General features: G+C 57.2%; 1 protein-coding gene and 1 non-coding gene across 2 annotated transcripts in view; one reads left to right on the top strand and one right to left on the bottom strand.

Moving 5' to 3' along the window:
* Positions 1-14,834, bottom strand: part of SLC2A1 (solute carrier family 2 member 1) — a 29,052-nt gene extending 14,218 nt beyond the window's left edge. Inside the window, exons 1-2 of the mRNA XM_056122628.1 lie at positions 14,741-14,834; positions 1,174-1,269 (exon numbers count right to left, since the gene is read on the bottom strand). Of these exons, the coding sequence (XP_055978603.1) occupies positions 1,174-1,269; positions 14,741-14,758 (114 nt within the window). The 5' untranslated portion in view covers positions 14,759-14,834. The remainder of the gene's footprint in view (positions 1-1,173; positions 1,270-14,740) is intronic.
* A 3,301-nt stretch (positions 14,835-18,135) lies between these two features.
* On the top strand, positions 18,136-18,240 carry LOC130032183 (U6 spliceosomal RNA). The gene has a single exon (XR_008793744.1). It is a non-coding gene; the product is annotated as a U6 spliceosomal RNA (small nuclear RNA).
* The last annotated feature ends 538 nt before the right edge of the window (positions 18,241-18,778 follow it).

An 18,778-nucleotide genomic window follows, 5' to 3' on the forward strand; every position in this document is an offset into this window, starting at 1 on the left:
GGGCGTTTCCAGGCATGGGCCCACAGCGGCCATTTCATTCGAATTGGGAAAAGTCCCGTCACCTCCTCAGCGGTGGCTCATCATGACTCAGCAGGCCAAACCTTCCTGCTGACCTGATCCCTGGCTTCAGGCGTGGCCCTCATGGCCACCCACTCCTTATCTGGAGGCTGCCCAGCGCTGACTCCCGACCTTGGCCAGCCCTCCCTAACCAGCCCCTGCTCTTCCGGAGTCCGTCACTCACACTTTCTGGTCTCACCGGTCTGCACAACACTGATGGGCTGTCCACTCAACCCGTACACCCAGGAAGGGACGGACGGGTTCTTAACAGAAGAGGTGGCTGGCCTGGGGAGGCAGCCCGAGGTGGTGAAAACAGGGGAGGCTGGCCTCTGCCTGTCACTCCTGGTCTGGGCAACCCTGAGCCCGGAAGTGATCCCTTCGGCGGGGGGAAATGGCGAGTGAGCTAGCCTCAACCTCTTGAATGGAGGCTCAAAGCTGGCATCAGGCAGGGACAGTTTTCCACTCCCTGTCCCTCTCCTCCCCACCCTCCTCCCTCCTCCCCTCCTCCTCTTCCACTCTCCTCCCACTCCTTTCATCTCTGCACGTGAGGGCCTGGTCCCTCCCAGTCCTGATGTTCAGGTGAACAGGTGAGGACAGAGCTGGGCTGCAGGTGGGGAGCGGGAAGCAGGCTCCGGCCTGGATCTGGGCTTCCGGGCGGCCAGATGCCATATTGCCCTGACTGGCACCAGGCCGTGGCGGGAGGGAAGTTGGGGACGGGGGTCTGAGTGCAGATCCGCCCTGCTCTGGCGGCGAGGGGCACAGTCCCTGCCTGTGACCACACGTCCCACCTGTAGGGCAGGCCTGCACCCGCCGCCAGGGCAAGCACCATGAAAGCCCAGTGCCACTCCACCCACAAACTGCTCTGATTCTCACCCGTCTGTGCGGGGTGGGCTGGAGGCTGGCGGAGCCGACTGATAAAGACCCTGTGATGCCGGCACACTCCTCCCGCCCAGACTTCTGCTGTCCCTAGATACCAAAGCCAAAAGTCTTTGACCTATTCGGGGCCCCCAGAATGCCTGGGGAGGGGTGGGGGTACAGCTGGGGAGGTGATACCCATGACCAAACGCCCCAAAGAAAGGATGCGTGTGTGCGGGTGGCAAGGAAGAGAGCACTCACCTTCTGGGGGGCATTGATAACCCCGGTGTTGTAGCCAAACTGCAGGGAGCCAAGTACTGCCCCTCCCACGGCCAACAAGAGGCGGCCCGTCAGCTTCTGCAGAGAGAACACAACACAGTGCGGTTACTGGCCCGTCTACGTCCAGGTCCAGGTCACTACCGGACACGGGTAGCTGGCTCAGATTTCTTGCATGACTCCTGGCACCACACCAGTCATTCTCCCAGGAAACTTGGCGACTCCCTGACCTCAGAGGACCGGCCCCATAGATTTCTAAACCTGCGGCAGCCAAATTCACTCCCGGGTGTCGTGGGGGGTGGGGGGTCTCACCCTGCTGCCGGGTCTTAGCTAGAGGGGTCAGGCCATGCATTCTCAGGGGTCTTGTGTCCGTGCGTGGGAGGGCCCTGTCTGGGGAACTGGGGGACCCGGGAACCCAGTCCCCTCGGTGAGGGGGGGTGTGGGAAGTTAAGGGACGAGCAACCTAAATGGGAGCTGGCTCCCCTGGATCTGAGATCCAGCTCAGTGGGTTTAGGATTCCAGCACACCTGCCCCCTTGCTCTGTTGAGTTTGAGTGGGCCAAGGCAGTCATCTTCCGTGCTCCTCCCCGGACCCTTTATAGGTAGGTCTCTAAAAAGCGGCAGTTACATCTGGCAGCCCTGCGCATGTCCCCCATCCTCCCTTGGCCCCCGCCCCATTTATAGGGCCTGAAAGGTAGTTTTCGCTCTCCCGGGGGTCTGCAGACAGCTGGGCTACAGCCCCAGCACCCACCCCAGACAGACCACACGCCTCCTGAAGTTAACTGCACATGCAACATACCAGGCCGAAATGTGCTTTGGAAAAGTCCCTGGCATAAGGCAAGAGTCTGGGGCCAACATCTTTCCAGTGGGTCAAGTGCGGGGGGAGGGGGTTGGGAGAGGACCTGGGAAGCCAAGGGCTCAAAGGCAGCATGCAGGCAGGGAACAGGCACCCAAGCCCTGCAAGGGAGCAGGAAAGGACTCCGGTGGCTTTGAAAGTGGAGAAGCAGGGGCACAAGACACGAGGCAAGTCCTCCCTGGCTGAATGAAAGTGGGGACGCCAGAGAAACTGCAGATTCTCCTCCTGCAGCACACAGCCAGCTGTGACGGAAGGAGGGACACATAGATACCATGGCAGGCTGCATACGGGGCAGCTGTCAGTCACGCCTTGCCATGGGCTTGCTTCCCACACAAACCATGAGCGCGTGTGCACACGCGTGCGTGTGTGTGTTGGGCACACGTGCACCTAGAGAGTAAATCTGGGTTTTTTTCTCCGTGAGGATCACGAGCTCTCCCTGCCAGTGAGCTACAACCCACGTCTTCTCCTTCGGCAGAGAGCAGCAGCCCTCTGACAGGCTGCCTGGGGCCTGCCTGGTCAACCCCTGGACATCTGTGCTAGATGCTGGATTTTCTTCAAGGGGAAACTAGCGACATCAGGGCTCCGCCAAACCCTCTCCACAGCCTCAGACCGAGTGGGTGGTGAGCACCTGGAAGACCAGCTCTGATGGGCCCCCGCCAAGTCCTGGGCGACTGTGGGCAGGATTAAGTAAGAAGGTGTCACAAGGTTCTAACCAGTGACGCAGGAGGGCTGAACCCACCAAACAAGGAGGGCACTGTTGGGTGAGTCTCCTAGCAGCCTGGGCGTCCACAGTGCTGTTTAGAAAGGGACCCTTAACAGTGGCCACAATCCTTTCCTGATCTCCTGTTAGCACAGAAAACTAGAATGCAAGCCTCTGGCTTGATAAAAATATGGTACTGCTGCCTTATACCTAAGAAGGGGGCTCTTGGGCCAGAGAGATTCACAGGCTGGTGCTCGTCCTTTGTATGATACAGTCCTGTCCTGTTCTTCCTGACACCACTAAACCCCATCAGAAGTGACCCCAGAGCATGGAACCTGGAGTCAGCCCTGCACATCACTGGATGTGTCCCTCTGCCAAAAAAAAAAGAAAAAAAAAAAAGAAAGAAAAGGGGGCCAGAGTGATAGTACAGTGGGTAGGGGGTTTGCCTTGCACACAGCTGACCCGGGTTCGATTCCCAGCATCCCATATGATCCTCTGAGCACCTCCAGGAGTAATTCCTGAGTGCAGAGCCAGGAGTAACCCTGGAACATCACTGGGTGTGACCCAAAAAGCTAAAAAAAAAAAAAAAAAAAAGTAAAGAAAAGGTTCTTTATGTTGTGATTTGGAAAATCCCCTAAGTTATATAAAGTAAAAAAGCTCACCTGGACTAGGGAGGTGGTTCAAAGGGCAAGAGCACGGACTTGGTGTGCTGGAGCCCCAGATCTGAGCCCCGCACACCAGGAGTGACCCCCTTGGCCTACCCACTGGCTTGCGCTAAGTCAAAACCAACCAAACAAAAGAAAGCTTTAGAGTGGTGTGTACTGTGTGTGACCTTGTATGCATGCGAAGACACACGCATCCACTTCTACAAAGGCACCAGGAAACATTTGTCTGCTGGAGAATAGCGGGAGGATACGTGTGGCCAGAGGGGGGAAAAGACAGAGATTCCGATGCACATTTTGGAATTTTCTGTCACGCATCACACATTAGAAATAAAAAGTGTTTTTTTTTTACAAGCCTCTGGTTTCTGATTGCGCAGTCCAAAGCAATGTAAATAAGATGAAAAATAATACAGCTAATCCATGGGTCTGGTGACCATCCCTCGGATGGCACCGGAATAACAGAGCTCTGGGCGAGGCAGCAGCATGGTTACGGGCTGTTTCCATCGGCCTGTGAGCTGTCAGGAGTCCGTCACCAGTGGGGCCTCCGCTGGCAGTTGCTGGATTTTGTGTTGGCTTTGGAGAATCTGCTTCCCACACCTGGGCCCGAGCCACAACCTCCTGCCATTGGATCACACAATCCCAACATCATGAAGGAGCCTCTGGCCCGGTGTGTCACAGCAAGTAGGGTGCTGTCCTCGCATGTAGTTCACCCAGGTTTGATCCCTGGCACCACATGGGATTCCCCCAACGATCACCCTACAACCAGGAGTGACCCCCGAGCACAGAACCAGGAGTAAATTCTGAGCACAGTGGGTGTGGCCTAAAAACAAAACACACAAAAAAGTGGGTGCTGTGGGAACTCTGAAGAAAGACCTCTCTTTTTTTGGGGGGGAGGGGCAGGAGGCACACTGGAGGTGCTCGGGGCTTACTCCTGGCTCTGTGCTCAAGAGGACCATGTGGTGCTGGGAATCAACCCATGCAAGTGTCCGACCCACTGCTGAATCTCTTCAGCTATCTTTCTTCCTCTCCTTTTTTGGTTGGGGCCACACCTGGTTGGACTCAGGGCTTACTCCTGGCAGCCACTGGTTGACTGTATGTGGTACCAGGGAATGAACTAGGGTCATCAAGAGTCTTAGGACCAGTGTTATCCCTCTGACCCCGGAGGTGACTGTGAGCTGGGCCGAAGGACAGGCAGGGAATTCACCAGTAGAAAAACGCGTTCCAGGGACAGAGACGGCTCAGAGGCCTGGAGCCTGCCTGGCATGCCCAGGGCCATGGTTCCATCCCTGGCACCACATGGCCCCCCTGGTGCTGACAGGTATGGCTCTGGCTGCTGCCAGCTTTGCTGGGGAGGCCCCAAACAAGCAGAAAAAAAAAAAGTAGAGAGAGCAGCACCAGATATGGCCAGATGAAATGGAGGGACAGCAAACACAGGAGCCAGGGGAGCCGGGAGCCTGGTTCCTTGATGGGCAGAGGACACTGAGACTAGCTTTGGCTCACACCTCCTGCCCGCCTGCACCCCACCTGCAGCTCAGGCCTGATAGAATCAGCGAGCTTCTGCCCTTCACCTTTGAGCTGGAGGACAGGGTGGGTGGTGATGCCTCTGGGCCTGATTTCCTCACACAGCAGTGGTGACAAGAGTCCTCTCCACAGGGTTGCGGTGGGGTGCTGGATCCATCCCTGCCCTGGAGCCTGGTGGGCTTCGTTGGCTGAACCAGGGATGGATGGGAAGCTCCCCTCAACCAAGGAACCATCTGCCCCCACTAATTCCTTGACTGCAAGTATGCTCGGCGAGGTTTGTTCATTCAACCTCTGTTCATTTCTGGGCCAAACTGGTGGGACCCTTTATGCCTTTCAAGAGGGACATAAAACCCACAGCCTAGGGGATGGAGAGATAGCACAGCGGGTAGGGCATTTGCTTTGCACGTGGCTGACCCAGGCTCGAGTTCCAGTATCCCACATGGTCCCCTGAGCACTGCCAGGAGTAACTCCTGAGTGCAGAGCCAGGAGAGTAACCCCTGTGCATCACCAGGTATGACCCAAAAAGAAAAAAAAAAAAACAATCCTGCAGCTTGTGGCTTCTAGCGGAAACCTGTTCTCAGACACGGGTGAATGGGAGTCAGGTCCTGGCAGTCTGTGACCATCCCTGGGATAGGGCTACCTTCTAGAACACCCCATGCTCGGCTAACCCTTTGTCCTCACTGGACTCTGCACAGTTCTGCTGTTACTTTAAGCATTTGGGGATACCCAGCTGCTGCTCACGGCACCCCATCCCAGGATGGGGGAAACTCCTTAAAAAGGGGTCCTGGGGGGGGGGCTGGGGAGATGGCTCAAAAGGCTGGAGTAGACATGCTGAGGCTGCCGAGGCCCTAGATTTCATTCCCAAGCATTGCAGGGTCCCCTGAACGCCACTAGAGTGGCCCGATGGGACCCCCGAGAAGGGGACCTGGATTGTGTTGGTTTCTACAGCCAGGGCAGGGCACAGGGCACTGGTGAAGACGTCCATGCAGCAGCACTGAGAAGGGGGGACGAGAACCTGTGCATGCCCCCTGACCCCCCAAACCCACAGGGCTGCCTAAACCCAGGGGTGCAGCAGCACTCAGCCCCGACTCTTGCAGGGACGCACAAGACTCTCCGTTCTGCAAACTCCCTGTCTCGGGGCCCCATGCGGAAGGACTCGAGCCCCCGCTACTCGCCGTCCCTGTCCCGGAGTTCTGGTGGTCTGGAGCTCTCCCTTCTGCCAAGACAGCATGGCTGAGGGCTCAGGGATGGGCCCCGGGACCTCTCCTCCCTCCTCCCACAACCAGCTGCCACACGGCATTCTTAGCGCTGAGGTGCAAGGCTCCTCCCCAGGACAGTGAGCTCTTTCTCGGGGCAGTGCTTACTCTGGGCTCAAACCACTAGGCTCTCGGGCAACACTGGCAGAGGAAGGCTATTGCCATGGAGAGGGAGGTCACTGCCTAGAGCCAGTATAATCCAGACACTGCTTCCACCTCCTACAATCCTCTGTGGGCTCCCAGGGATCATCACAGGCCATCGAGCTTATTCCTATTTCTAAGGAGGAAAGGGAATGGGCGGACAGGGACCCACCCTAGATCCTTTCTGGGGGTGTGGTTCGGTTTGAGGACCATACCTGGCTTTGCTCAGGGCTCAGGGCTTACTCCTGGCTCTGTGCTCAGTGATCACTTCCGCCAGGCCCCGAGGATTGTATTATGGTGTGCCAGGTCAGCCATGTGCAGGGCAAGTGCCCTACCCACCGTGCCACTGCTCCAGCCCCAGATCCTAGTTTTGGGGGGAGGACAGCCAGTCATACCCGGCAGTACTTGGGGGTGGCTCCCAGAGGTGCCCATGTGGTGCCAGGGATGGCTCAGGAAGCAGAAGCTCAGCCTGTTGACCATCTCTCTGGCCTGGCGGCTCCTTTTCACATTTATCTTGGGTTATTTATTTATTGCAATGTTGCTGTAACCCCCTTATGTGATGGAGGGGGGGGGGGTCTCGGATCAGAGCTACTGAGCCAGCAAAGCCAGAGCTAGGGCTTGAGTTCTTCTGGTTCTGAGACTGGCACTGGACCCATCCTCTTCTGCCTTGCCAGGTCTTTTCCGAAAGAAGAGCGACTGGGTCCCCCCCTGATGCTGACCTTCAGGTGACCTCAAGCATTTGTTCCTCTCCAGAGAATTTTCTTGGAGCTTTCTAATGCCATCAGGACTTCTGCATGGCTGAGCCTTCCCGCGCCCCATGGTGACCCCGGAGGCAGAAGCCACCATCAATCTCTCCTTCAGGGATGGAGGAGGGAGCCGCTGCATTTATCAGCACCCGCAGTACCAGGGAGGTGCTGGGCTGCGTGCCAGGGGCTATAGACACATCCTGATTTAACCACCCGGCTCTGGGGGAGAAGCTCCAACTACACAGATGAGGAAACTGCCTCCGAGAGGGAAAAGTGCCTCGCCAGAAAGACCTCGGCTTTCCTGAAGTTTCCACTTGGGGATGCGGGTGGGGGCGGGGGGTCTCTGGTGCCGGAATTCTTCACCCAGTCAGCTCATTCCATGCCTCCCCCCACACTGTTTCCGGTACTGGTCCCGGAAGGAAACAAGGTTTCTACCTGGTGTTTTCTATGGAGGTCAAATTCCACTCCTGCAACTCTCTCAGGGCCTGCTGGGTCAGTGCCAGGGCAGACCCAGCCCAAGTCATTTGGCCTCCAAAACAAAATCTTTTGGATGGATTTTGCTCTAGGCCAAGATTGGCAAATCCTGGCCAAATCCCGCCTGCCAGCCAAGAATAGGGTGTACAGATCTAAGTGACTGGGGGAGATGAGGGGGGATTTTTTTTTTGATATGCGAAAGTCTATTAAAAAGTTATTTTTGGGGGGCTAGAGCAATAGCACAGCGGGTAGAGCGTTTGCCTTGCACGTGGCCAACCCGGGTTCGATTCCCAGCACCACCGGGCGTAATTCCTGAGTGCAGTGGGCATTGCTGGGTGTGACCCAAAAAGCAAAAAAAAAAAAAAGTTGTTTTTTTAGCTGTGAAAAGTAAATGTCAGTAGCCGTTAATAAAGCTGTATGAAGAGACAAACCTGGCCTACTGTTTACTGTAGACGTGGCCCGTTGTTTACATATTGTTTGTGGCAGCATCTGGGCGGTGCAGGCAGAGATGCAGGATTGCATTGGAGCAGGATTTCGTATACAACTCTCAGATATTTACTTACCCTTTAACCCTTTAAAATAAAGTCTAGGACCAGAGAGAGAGGTAGTCTGGGGTAGGGCGTTTGCTTTGCACGTGCAGACTCAAGTGTGATCCCACACCACATACGGTCCCCCAAGCACTGCCGAGAGTGACCCCCTGAGCCAGGAGTAAGCCCCGCCGACCACCAGGGCACAAACACTGCGCCCACCCTCCCCAAAGTCTGTTGATATCCGCTCTATTCTCGTCCTCAATTCCAGGCCCAAAAGATAGCTCCATGGGCTGAACGCTGATCACGTGCTTTGCCATGGGAGGTCCTGCTTTGATCACAGCTCTGCATGAGCCCCAGGGGGCTGCCAGGTGTGATTCCCCACCCACAAAAAAAAAATAAAGGGAAAAAAAATTCCAATTTTTGCAAACTCCAATCGAACTTCCCTTAATAAGCAAAAGTTGTTTGTCCGAAAAGGAGGCACTGAATGCAAAATAGCTGGTTCCTGGGTCAGAACCTGGGCATCTGGAGAAACCAACACCCCAAGGAGATAGACCCAGTGGGTGGCTGAGAGAGATGGGCCCCAACTAGGATAAAGTTACTTTGATGAGAATATGCGAAGGGCCCCATCACCCTTGGCAGAAGATTCTAACCCAGCTCCTCCCCTTCAGTGACCTTGGAAAGCCCTTTGTTCCCGCTTGCCCGCAGGCCTCCAGTTTTCCATCTAAGGGCTTATCTAAGAATTAAAAACTTGGGTGCAGAGTGACAGTATGGTGGGTAGCGGGCTTGCACAGAGCTGGCCCTGATGCAGTCGCTGGCACCATATACCGTTGGGGAGACCCACCAGGAGTGATTCCTGAGCAGAGCTGGGAGGAAGACCCGAGCACTGCCAGGGGTAGCCCCCAAACTAGACCAAGAAGAATTAAAAACTCCTGGGGCCCGAGCGACAGCACAGCAGGGAGAGCGTTTGCCTTGCACATGGCCGAGCCGGGTTCGATCCCCGGCGTCCCATATGGTCCCCCGAGCACCGTCAGGAGTGGTTCCTGAGTGCAGAGCCAGAGCCAGGAGTTACTCCTGAGCATCGCTGGGTGTGACCCAAAAGGCAAAAAAAAAAAAAAAATTAAAAATGCCTATTATTGAAGAAAGATAATGCCTGTATGCACATTCGTGACACTGGTGGAGTCAGTGGGGACTCAGGAACACGCTAAACTAAATCCCAATCTTCAGGGAGCTGGGTATATGAGGTGGAGGCGAGAGATTGAAAAAAAAATACTTGTGGTGGGCCGGACAATGAGGGAAGAAAACCAGCAGTGACACCACCCATCGGTGAGTACTGGACAGAAGTGCAAGGGAGATCGGCAAGGGGAAGAAAGCAAGGAAGAGGGAGATAATGCAGGATGGCCGCCTGCAATGGAGATGCAGACATCTACAGGCTGCCAGGTGACCAGGATGGGCATGCAGGGACACACACAACTCTGTCGGGAGTGATGACATGACATACAAATGACACTTCTGGGCGCACACAGATGCCTGTTCAGGCCTGTGAGGGTAAGAGGCCAGACTACTACTACTGGAAGAAGTCACTCTTACTTCACCCGCTTCTTGAGAGTTGGCCCATTCCTTTGGCAATTAAAAACGACCCACACGGACCAGAGCGACGGGACGGCAGGAAAGGCGATTGCTTTGCATGCCGCTGGCCTGGCTTCCATCTCCGGCACCACCTACAATCCCCCGAGCCCACCAGGAGTGACCCCTGAGCACACAGCCAGGAGTAAGCCCTATGCACCAGCCGGGTGTGGCCCCAAACCAACCTACACAGCCCGACCCAGAGCAGTGGAAGGACTCCAATGATTGAGGCAAGCTCTGACAGGCGACAGGCGGGTGTCAGCCTGGGGTCAAATGGCAGAGATGTTTCCCTTAAAACATCTCCCAGATCCCAGATGCCGGGCTGGGGGAGAAGACGAGCTTGGGGCATGGGGCACATGTGTCCCGCAGGGGCTCAGTTTTCCCAAAGGTTCCGTAAGCTGCGAGAGATCTGGGCCACGCTCTCCCCACATCCCGGGTGCAGGGGCCCTGGCACAGCAGGAAACCAGTGCCCCAGTGGGGTGGTAGTGCTGAGGTTCTGGAGAGGAAGAACACTTCCCAATTCTGCAGAAGCATCAGGCCAGGAGCCCCGGCTCGGGCACAGCCGGACCCCCATGTCCTAGCAGTGGCTGCTACCTCCCGGGCCTGGTGGCTGGAGGGGTGGCTCCACGGCACCCCTCCCACAGAGGGAGCTAACAATTGGATTTTTTTTTTAACAATTGGATTTTTGTGCTAGTGGCCAGGCCTGGGCCTGCCAGCGAGGACACGGTCTCTCCGCGCAGAAGCCTCCTCGGCTCCACCATCCAGGGGATGCCAGTTCCCGAACTGAGTGGCTTTGTCACCTCTGCCTAGGAGTGAGTGCGGGAGGGGGGAGGCTGCAGGTCCCCAGCCAGTGGGTACACTTCCCCCTTTGTTTCCAAGCTGCCCTGGCTCTGCCCGCCTGGAGTGCTCGGGTGCGCCTTAGGGAGGCGGGGAGACTTTGGGAGGGGCGGGCAGGGATGGATGTCACCCTGGGAGCTAGAAAAAGTGTAACTCCGATTGAGGCTGGCGCAGCTTGGAGAAAGCAGGGTCCTGAATGGCTCAACAGGAAGCCAGGATCGTCATGGAGACGGTTACATGTCCACCCAAAGGGTCTTTCCAACTTAGAATCCCACCACCGACTGGACTGAGGGTCGGGGCCAGGCTCACCACACCAGAGGTGGCAGCCAACCTCCCTGGGTCCTCCAGGGAAGGAAACCAGGGCTCCCGAGGAAAGCCACTTCCCCAAGGTCACAGTTTTGTGAGGACACCTTTTGTTTCCATTCACAGAGGGTTTCAGTTGTCAAGCTCTGCAGCACACCCAGAAAGAGCCAACAAAGTCCTGACATCTGGAGATTCCTGCACAGAGGGGTGAGTGGAAGGTGGCATGAAAAACAAAGGCATGGGGTGGGGCTGGGGAGCTGCCTCAGAGGGCCCCCTTCTGCCACCCTTCCCCCAGCACCGTTGTTAGATGTGGCCGGCAGCGCACCCCCCACCCCCCAATCAAAAGAAGCGTTGCCAGGGCCAGAGGGATAGTAAAGGAGCTGAGGCACATGCAGCCAACTCGGGTTTGACCGCTGGCACCAAGGTCCCTAGAGCTCTGCCAACAGTGATCCCTGAGAACAGAACCAGGAGAGAGTCCTGAGAACTGCTGGGTGTGGCCCAAACCACCCCCTCCTATCAAAAAAAAAAAAAAGCAGGAGTTACAAAATTACTTTTAAAAAACTTGTTTGGGGCTGGAGCGACAGTACAGCGGGTAGGGAGTTTGCCTTGCAGGTGGCGGACCTGGGTTCAATCTCCAGCATCCCATATGGTCCCCTGAGCTCCGCCAGAAGTATTAACTCCTTAGCATCGCTGGGGGAGACCCAGAAATCAAAAAAAAAAATTAAGAATAAAAAATTGGGGGGGCACAACATTTGGGGCTTACTCCTCGCTCAACTCAATCCTGGCAGTGCTGGGGGACTGGGAAGCCATACGTGGTCCTGGGGATTGAACCCTGGTCAGATACAAGCAAGAATACTTATTCACTATCCTATCTTCTTTGGTCTGAAAGCACCTTCCTCTTCTATTTTTCTGACTTTCCATTCTCCTCTATGTCATCCCAGCAAAAGCTGGTGGTCGCTCTTGCAGTGGGAGGCTCTGTGGGTGACCTTAGGAAGTCACTCGGCACTGCCTTACGATGTCACAGGCACGTGTATCTCTTAGAAGCAGGGCGGCCTCCTCTTGGGAGCCTGGAATTCTCACCCAGACTAGCCCTCGCAGGAGAATTGGCCAGCAGTGGAAACTTGACGGATTTACCCACCAGGTAACACTCCTGGCCTGGACATCGTGGGGCTCAGGTTACCAGAATCCTAGACTTCTGACCTGGGGAGGCGGGCCACCCTGGCACAGTTCTCCTAGGGCCCCAGGTAAGTGCAGTGCATCCTGGGAATCCAGGATGAAAGGCTATTTTCCGAGTATCTGTGGGGGGATAGACACTTCCCCTTTAATTTTCAAACAGAGAATGAAAATAACATTGTGGAGCTGAGACAACTGAGCTAAGCTGGAACCCAAAAGCCATCCACAGGACTTTCAGAGACCTCTTCCTACTACGGTTGCGTTGGCCCTTGCCTGCGGGGGAGCAAGAGGGAGCCCCCAGGGGGGGAGGTATGGTGACACCATCTGTCAGCTCCCTACTTTGGGCAGTGTTCAGATCATACGTGATGATGGGGAGAGAAGGTAAATCAGCCATGTTCAAAGCAAATGCCCTGTGCCTTCTCTCCACTCCCTGGTTTTATTTGAGGGGACCACATCTAACCGTGCGCTGCCGTCACTCCCAATGTAGTGCTGGACAGGGATAGGGATGGCACACAGGGGCACATGCCAAGCGTGCGAAATTTGAAATTTCTATTGCCCATAGGCAGAGAATCTCCAAATATAACACGAACATATAAGCACGAGGAAGGCACTCCAAAATTAGCGCTCAGCGGGGCAGACAGTCAAGTCTGGAGGGTGTTTCATGCAAACACCCGCCCACTAAGCACTCAGAAGGGGTGTGCAAGAGGGCTGCCTGAGTGAGTGACATTCCTCACCTTCAACCCCAAATCGAAGAAAGCCTGTGGCGGAAAGGGAAGCCGGTGACTGAAATCTCTTTGTTTGTTATTTTGTTTTGGGGCCACGTCTGTTGGTTCTCAGGACTTACTCCTGGTCCTGCGCTCAGGGATCACTCCTGGCAGGCTCTGGGGACCATAATGGGTGCTGGGAATCGAACCTGGGTTGGCCATGTACAAGAGCCCTGCACAAAGGCTCTGGCCCTGGGTGGAGCGATAGCACAGCGGGTAGGGCGATTGCCTTGCACGCGGCCGACCCAGGTTCGATCCTCGGCATCCCATATGGTCCCCCAAGCACCGCCTGGAGTAATTCCTGAGTGCATGAGCCAGGAGTGACCCCTGAGCATCGCTGGGTGTGACCCAAAAGGGGAAAAAAAAAGGCTCTGGCCCCTGAAATTATTTCTGACTGGATTGGTCAAATCCCCGTCAGTCCCTCACTGGCTGGAGAACTTCAGACACTTCCCGTCAGCAGCCTGCTGGGAAAGGTCAGGGTCTGAAAAGTATTTCAGCCAAGAGCCTGGAAGCCCTAAGTGCCTGCTGATTTCCCCTGCACTTTTCCGCCTCCACTCCCAATATTCACTTACCCTCTCAGCAAGTAAACACCCAGGTCCTGGGTCAGAGAGATGCTCAAGGGATTGAGCACATGCTTTGCCAGCGGGAAGTCCGGGTTCCATCCCTGGGACCGTGGAGCAGGACCACTCAAGCAATGCAGGGTGTGGGCCCCCCAGACAAAACAAAAACGCCCAAAACGAACGAAAACATAACACCCAGCGGGCCAGCCCTAAGTGAAGAAGCTATCCTCATAATATCACAGAGATCCCACTGCTCCGGCCCAATCGCAACTGGTTTAATTTCTAGTTCGTTCCATCTCGGCCTAACAGCTCCCCCCAGGATGGTCGGACAATGTGCTCACGGCTCCGCCGGGTCTCCCTGAGCCAGACCCGGGGCCAGGGTGGGAGCACCAAGTTGTGCGGACTCTACAGGTCCAAGTTTTGCCGCTGCCGGCCGGGCACCTTTACGCGCAGGTCTGCCCAGCCAAGACCCCTGCTCCATCCCACGAAACCCCCCAGACGGCGGACGGGAAGTGCAGAGTTCCGCCCGGCCCCACGTCAAAAATGTGGAAATTCACTGCCAAGATGGGAAAATTCAAGGATCCCCCGCTCCCACCCCACCTCGCCCCCCAACCCCAAGAGGGACCTGAAAATGATTCTTTGCAGGGGGAAGAGAGGCCAGAACCCGTGCCTGGCGCTCAAGGGGGGGCTTCAGAAACATTCGCCCAAAGGGGCCACTAGGGAAAAAAACCACCAAGGACTGCGCCGCAGGACAAGCCCCACTTACGGGGGACGGAAGCGCTCCCCGCGCGCGCGAGGGGGGATCCCCCCCGGCGGCCCCTTCCCGGGACCCCCTCGGAGCGCATCTCCCCGGGGGCGCGGCCAAGGCTCGGGGCCTGCACCGCCGGGCAAAAGCAGGGCCTCGGGCGTGGGCCCCGCGCGGCCGCTCGTCCCGGGGGTCCCGGGGGTGCCGGGGGTGCCCGGCGGCGGGGGGCGCGCGCGGCCGCCGGCCGAGTGGGGGCGGGTCCCGCCTCCTCGCGGCGGCGCCGGAGCCGGGGCCGGGCTGGGGGCTCGGCCCTCCGCAGCCAATGGGCGCCGCGCTCGGGCCCCCTCCCCCGCGCCGGGAGGAGCGCGGCGGCCCGGGTGCGTGAGCGACGTGCGGCGGCCACCCCGGCCCGGGGGCGCGGGGCCCCGGCGCCGGGCCGCGTGGACAGCGCGGCGGCGCCCCCGGAAGGAAGCCGGGCCCCTGGGCGCGGGCGCGGGAGCCGCACGCGGCGCGCCCCGCATCCCCGCGCGCGCGCTGCCGCCTCCCCGCCGAGCGCCGCGCCAGGCCGGGCCGGGGGCGCGCGGCGCGGGGGGCGGCTCGGGCCGGCCGGCCGGCGCCTTTGTTCCGGGGCCCCTCGGGCGGGCGGGCGGGCGGGCGCTCACCTTGCTGCTCGGCTCCATGGCCGCGCGGCGCCGGAGGCTCTGGCTGCGCCGGGTGCGCGGACGGGCGGCTCCGCTCGCTGCGAGACTCCGCGCCGGCTGCTCCCGACTCCCGCGGCTCGAGTGGCCCCGGAGCCCGCCCGGAGCGTTTTAAGGCGCGGGGCCACGGGCTGGCGGCGGCCAGTGCGTGTGGTCGGTGGGGGGCGGGGGGTGGAAATGGGCGGGGCCGGGGGCGGAGCCGAGGGCTCCGGGGTGGGTGGGGGGTGGGTGCAATTCCGGGGGGCGTGGCCTCGCGCGCCGGGCCGGGGGCGAGCGCCCCGGGCGGGCTCCCCGCGCTCCCGGGGGCGGGGGGCGTCCTGGCGGGGCGGCCGGGCCCCGGGAGCGCCCTCGACGGCCGCCCGGCGACGGGGTGGCGCGGCCCGGGCCTCTGCCGCGCTCCCGCCGCGCCCCTCCTCGGGGACTCGCCGAGTCCGGCCGGGCCGCGGGAGGATCGATCGGGCCACCTCCGGGGAGAAGCAAGGTCCGGCTAGTTGGGATTCTTCTCCGGTGCTGGGAACCGCGGGGCGATCGGAGAAGCCGGGGTCCGAGGTCTCCCCTGGCTCCGCGTCCCGCTCTGCCGGGCCCTCTGCCTGCCAATCCCTTGACGCATCCCTTCTCTGAGCGTGACTGCCAGCAGCACCTCCTCCGTGAAGCCTTCCTCCACCCCCGACGGCCCTCGTGCATCCAGGACTGATCTCACTTCTCAAGCGGCCTTGAGTTTGAGCTGCCCCCCACCCCCTCTAGTATCGGGCACACCAGGACCCCGGCAGGTTTTCTCCCAGGTAAAGGGACGGATATCTCCAGTCTCCTTCCTGCCCGCGCACGAGTCAGAATTTCCCCCCAGACTGCTGAAAGCCCCTAGTACCGCTGACACTCCGAAACACACTCCTTGAGTTCACTTGGATGTGCACCTGGTTTGTTCTGATTTCACAGTATTATTTCCAGGTGAGCACCTTACACAAGGCAGGGAGAGGCCCCCAGGACAAAGGCCTGGCCATTATCCTGAGGGCAAACTGAGGGTCCCTTGCTGTGAGGGCGGGCCTTTCTCTTAGCAGTGAAGAGGCCAAGCTGAGCACAAGATCCCTGGAAACCTGGCATTAGACTGTGTGTACAGAGCAGGCCCAGATGCAACCTGACCGTGTAGGGACCCCCAGGAGGGAAAGCAGGCCTTGACTCCTACTTCTCTGATGGCCCGGCCACTCAGCCTGAAAAGTTTGGGGCCGCCTTCTCTGGTTTGAAACTACACCACGTCCTCCTGATTCCTCCCCGTCCTCCTTGGCTCCCACCTGCCCGCAGGCCTGCAGTTGCTCCGCTACTCCAGGCCCCTGCTCATAGTCTAACAATGTTAGGGATGGGCCCCAGCCTGGCCCTGAAGGCTTTATGCCACTGTCCCTAAACTCAGGCACTTGCTATTGTTGCAACTCACTCCTGTTCATTCCCTCTGCCTGACTCTACATGTCACAATTCTTCTGATCACACTGAGCGCCCCTGGGACTAGTCCCAAGGTTCCCGAGAGGGAATCTCTCCTTTGCCCTTTGGTGTATCGCCTGATGTTGCTGGAGGACCCCAACCGCTGATAGGCCTGGATGAAGGAGCGAAGGAGGGCTAGAAGGCAGGAACAGATGAAGAGTTGTTCGTTTCCTGCCTTTCTTCCCATCTTTCCTCACGTGGGGTCTGCCGCTTCCCTGCTCAGTCTTGTTGAAGCTCCGCGTGGGCGGGTCACGCCTGGCTGTGGCTCTGCCCCACTCAGCCACGGCGGTGTGCGAGGGAAGCACCCTTCCCACTGAGCCTTCCCTCCAGCCCCTGAAAGGCCATTCTTGGTGGAGAGAACATGTGCAAAGACAGCAGAAAATATTTCGAGGCAACAGAAGACTCTCTAGACCGCACTCAAGCGGCTGATTTGGACTGGATTCAGATTCCTAATCTGGATTCCGACTCTGAACTTGGATTCCTGCTAGTGCCAAATATTACGGATTACCCTTTTCCGATCCCTAAAAACCACATCTAAAAAAATGGGTATAATATCCCCCACCTGGCTGGGAAACATGGATGTGTGTAACATTTTATCCAAGGGGCCAGAGAGAGAGAGACAGAGAGAGAGAGAGAGAGTACAGTGGGTAGGGCACTTGCCTTGCACATGGCTGACCCATATGGTCACCTAAGCCCATCCAGGAGTGACCCCTGAGCAGAGCAGAGAGCTAGGTAAGCCCTGAGCACTGCCAAGTATGTCTCCCTTCCCCCCGCAAAATGTTTATTCAAATTAACTGTCCTAGGAGCTGAGGATAGCTCATTGGCAAAGGTGCCTGCTTCATAAGCACGAGGCCTTGAGTTTGGTCCCCAGTTCAGCCCACATATATTAAGTGCAGTCCTCGGGGCCATCCGTGGTATCTCACCAGAGTGCACCATTTATGTATCCCAGTAGGTGTGTTTATGTCACCACTAAAGATAACGCAAGCTGAGACTGGGGAGATAACACAAGGGATAAAAAAACACCCACCAGGCTCTGAGTTGAATCCCCAGCACTGCGTGGCAGCCTGTAGCAAGGGGTGGAGCAGTGATGGCCCCAGAGCACGGCAAGGAGCACCAGACTCTGGTTCCCTACCACAGGGAGTGACCTCAGGGTAACACGGGTGTGACGAGCATGTGTGACCCCTGGGAACACCGGCCAGGTGTGGGAGCACCCAGACAGATGTGCCACCCCTGATGAGTGCCACAACCAACCTTGTGTCTTCCAATCGTCCAACAAGAGCAGATACAGGGGCAGGGAAGGGGGATTCTATTTATTCACTTTGGTTTTGGGGCCACGCTGATCAGTACTTAGGGGCCACTCTCAGTACTGTGCTCAGGGGTCACTCCTGGTGGTACTGGAGAGACTAAAGTCCTGGGGATTGAATCCAAGTTTTCCGCTTGCAGAGCAGGAGTTCAACCCGTTGGACTCATCTCTGCAACACAGGAAAGGGAGGTGAAAAAATGAGGGGGGGGGGGGTTGTGCTCACTTTGGCAGCACATATATTAAAATCAGCACATATATACCCCCTGGTGCCATGTAATCCCATCAGCGGCCAAGACTCTGAGACTATAAAAACCAGCTCCCGGAACCGCGCGGCCGCGAATGCATCTTATGGCATCTTATGACATCTTATGACATCTCATTCCTACTTTGACAAACTGGCAGGCTACCGAATGTAGCCTGCCCACACGACAGAGTCTGGCAAACTCCCCGTGGTGTACCCAATATGCCAAATCCCAGTAACAATGATGGGTCTCATTCTCCTAAAGAGCCTTGAATATAACCTCAGGGCCAGGATGAAGGAGACGTTACTGGGGCCTGCTCTCGAGGCAATCGACGAATAACAGGATGATTATTTGTGATTTGTGATACTAAAATTGGAATGATACAGAGAAGATTAGCATGGCCCCTGTGCAAGGATAACGTGCAAATTCGTGAAGCATTCCATATTTGAAAAAAAAAATGAGGGGGTGTATACCCAGCGCTTCTCAGGGGTTACTCCTGATTCTGCACTCAGGAATCACTCCTGGTGGGCTTGGGGGACCATACGGGGTGCTGAGGGTTGAACCTGAGTAGCTGCATGCAAGGCAAATGCCCTTTGTGCTACAACTGTGCTATAATTCCAATCCCCCCCCAATTTTTTTTTAATTAAAACTACAACGACAGATAAACCAGTCTCATTCATGTGTCAGAAATCCAATCAGATTCTGTGCCTGTCGCCAAGGTGCCACTGGAAGACAAAGCTGAGTGGCCAGGAAAACATCTTTATCTTTGCCGCACCCCACCAAGCCTGCCCAAACAGACCCCATTACCTGTCTGAAATTCCGGCTCTGACAAACTCTCTCTTGTCAGAGTTTTATGACTCCCTGGAGGCTACTGGTTGGCGGCAACTTCATCAGAAACCCTTAATTCTGGATCAGAGGTTAGATTCTCAGCAGGCTTGTCTAATTTGGGTTGGTTGAGTTCTGGGAAACAGGATTTCACCCTGACCA

The sequence above is a fragment of the Sorex fumeus genome, unplaced genomic scaffold (assembly GCF_029834395.1).
Source record: "Sorex fumeus unplaced genomic scaffold, SorFum_2.1 ptg000047l, whole genome shotgun sequence".
NCBI lineage: Eukaryota > Metazoa > Chordata > Mammalia > Eulipotyphla > Soricidae > Sorex > Sorex fumeus.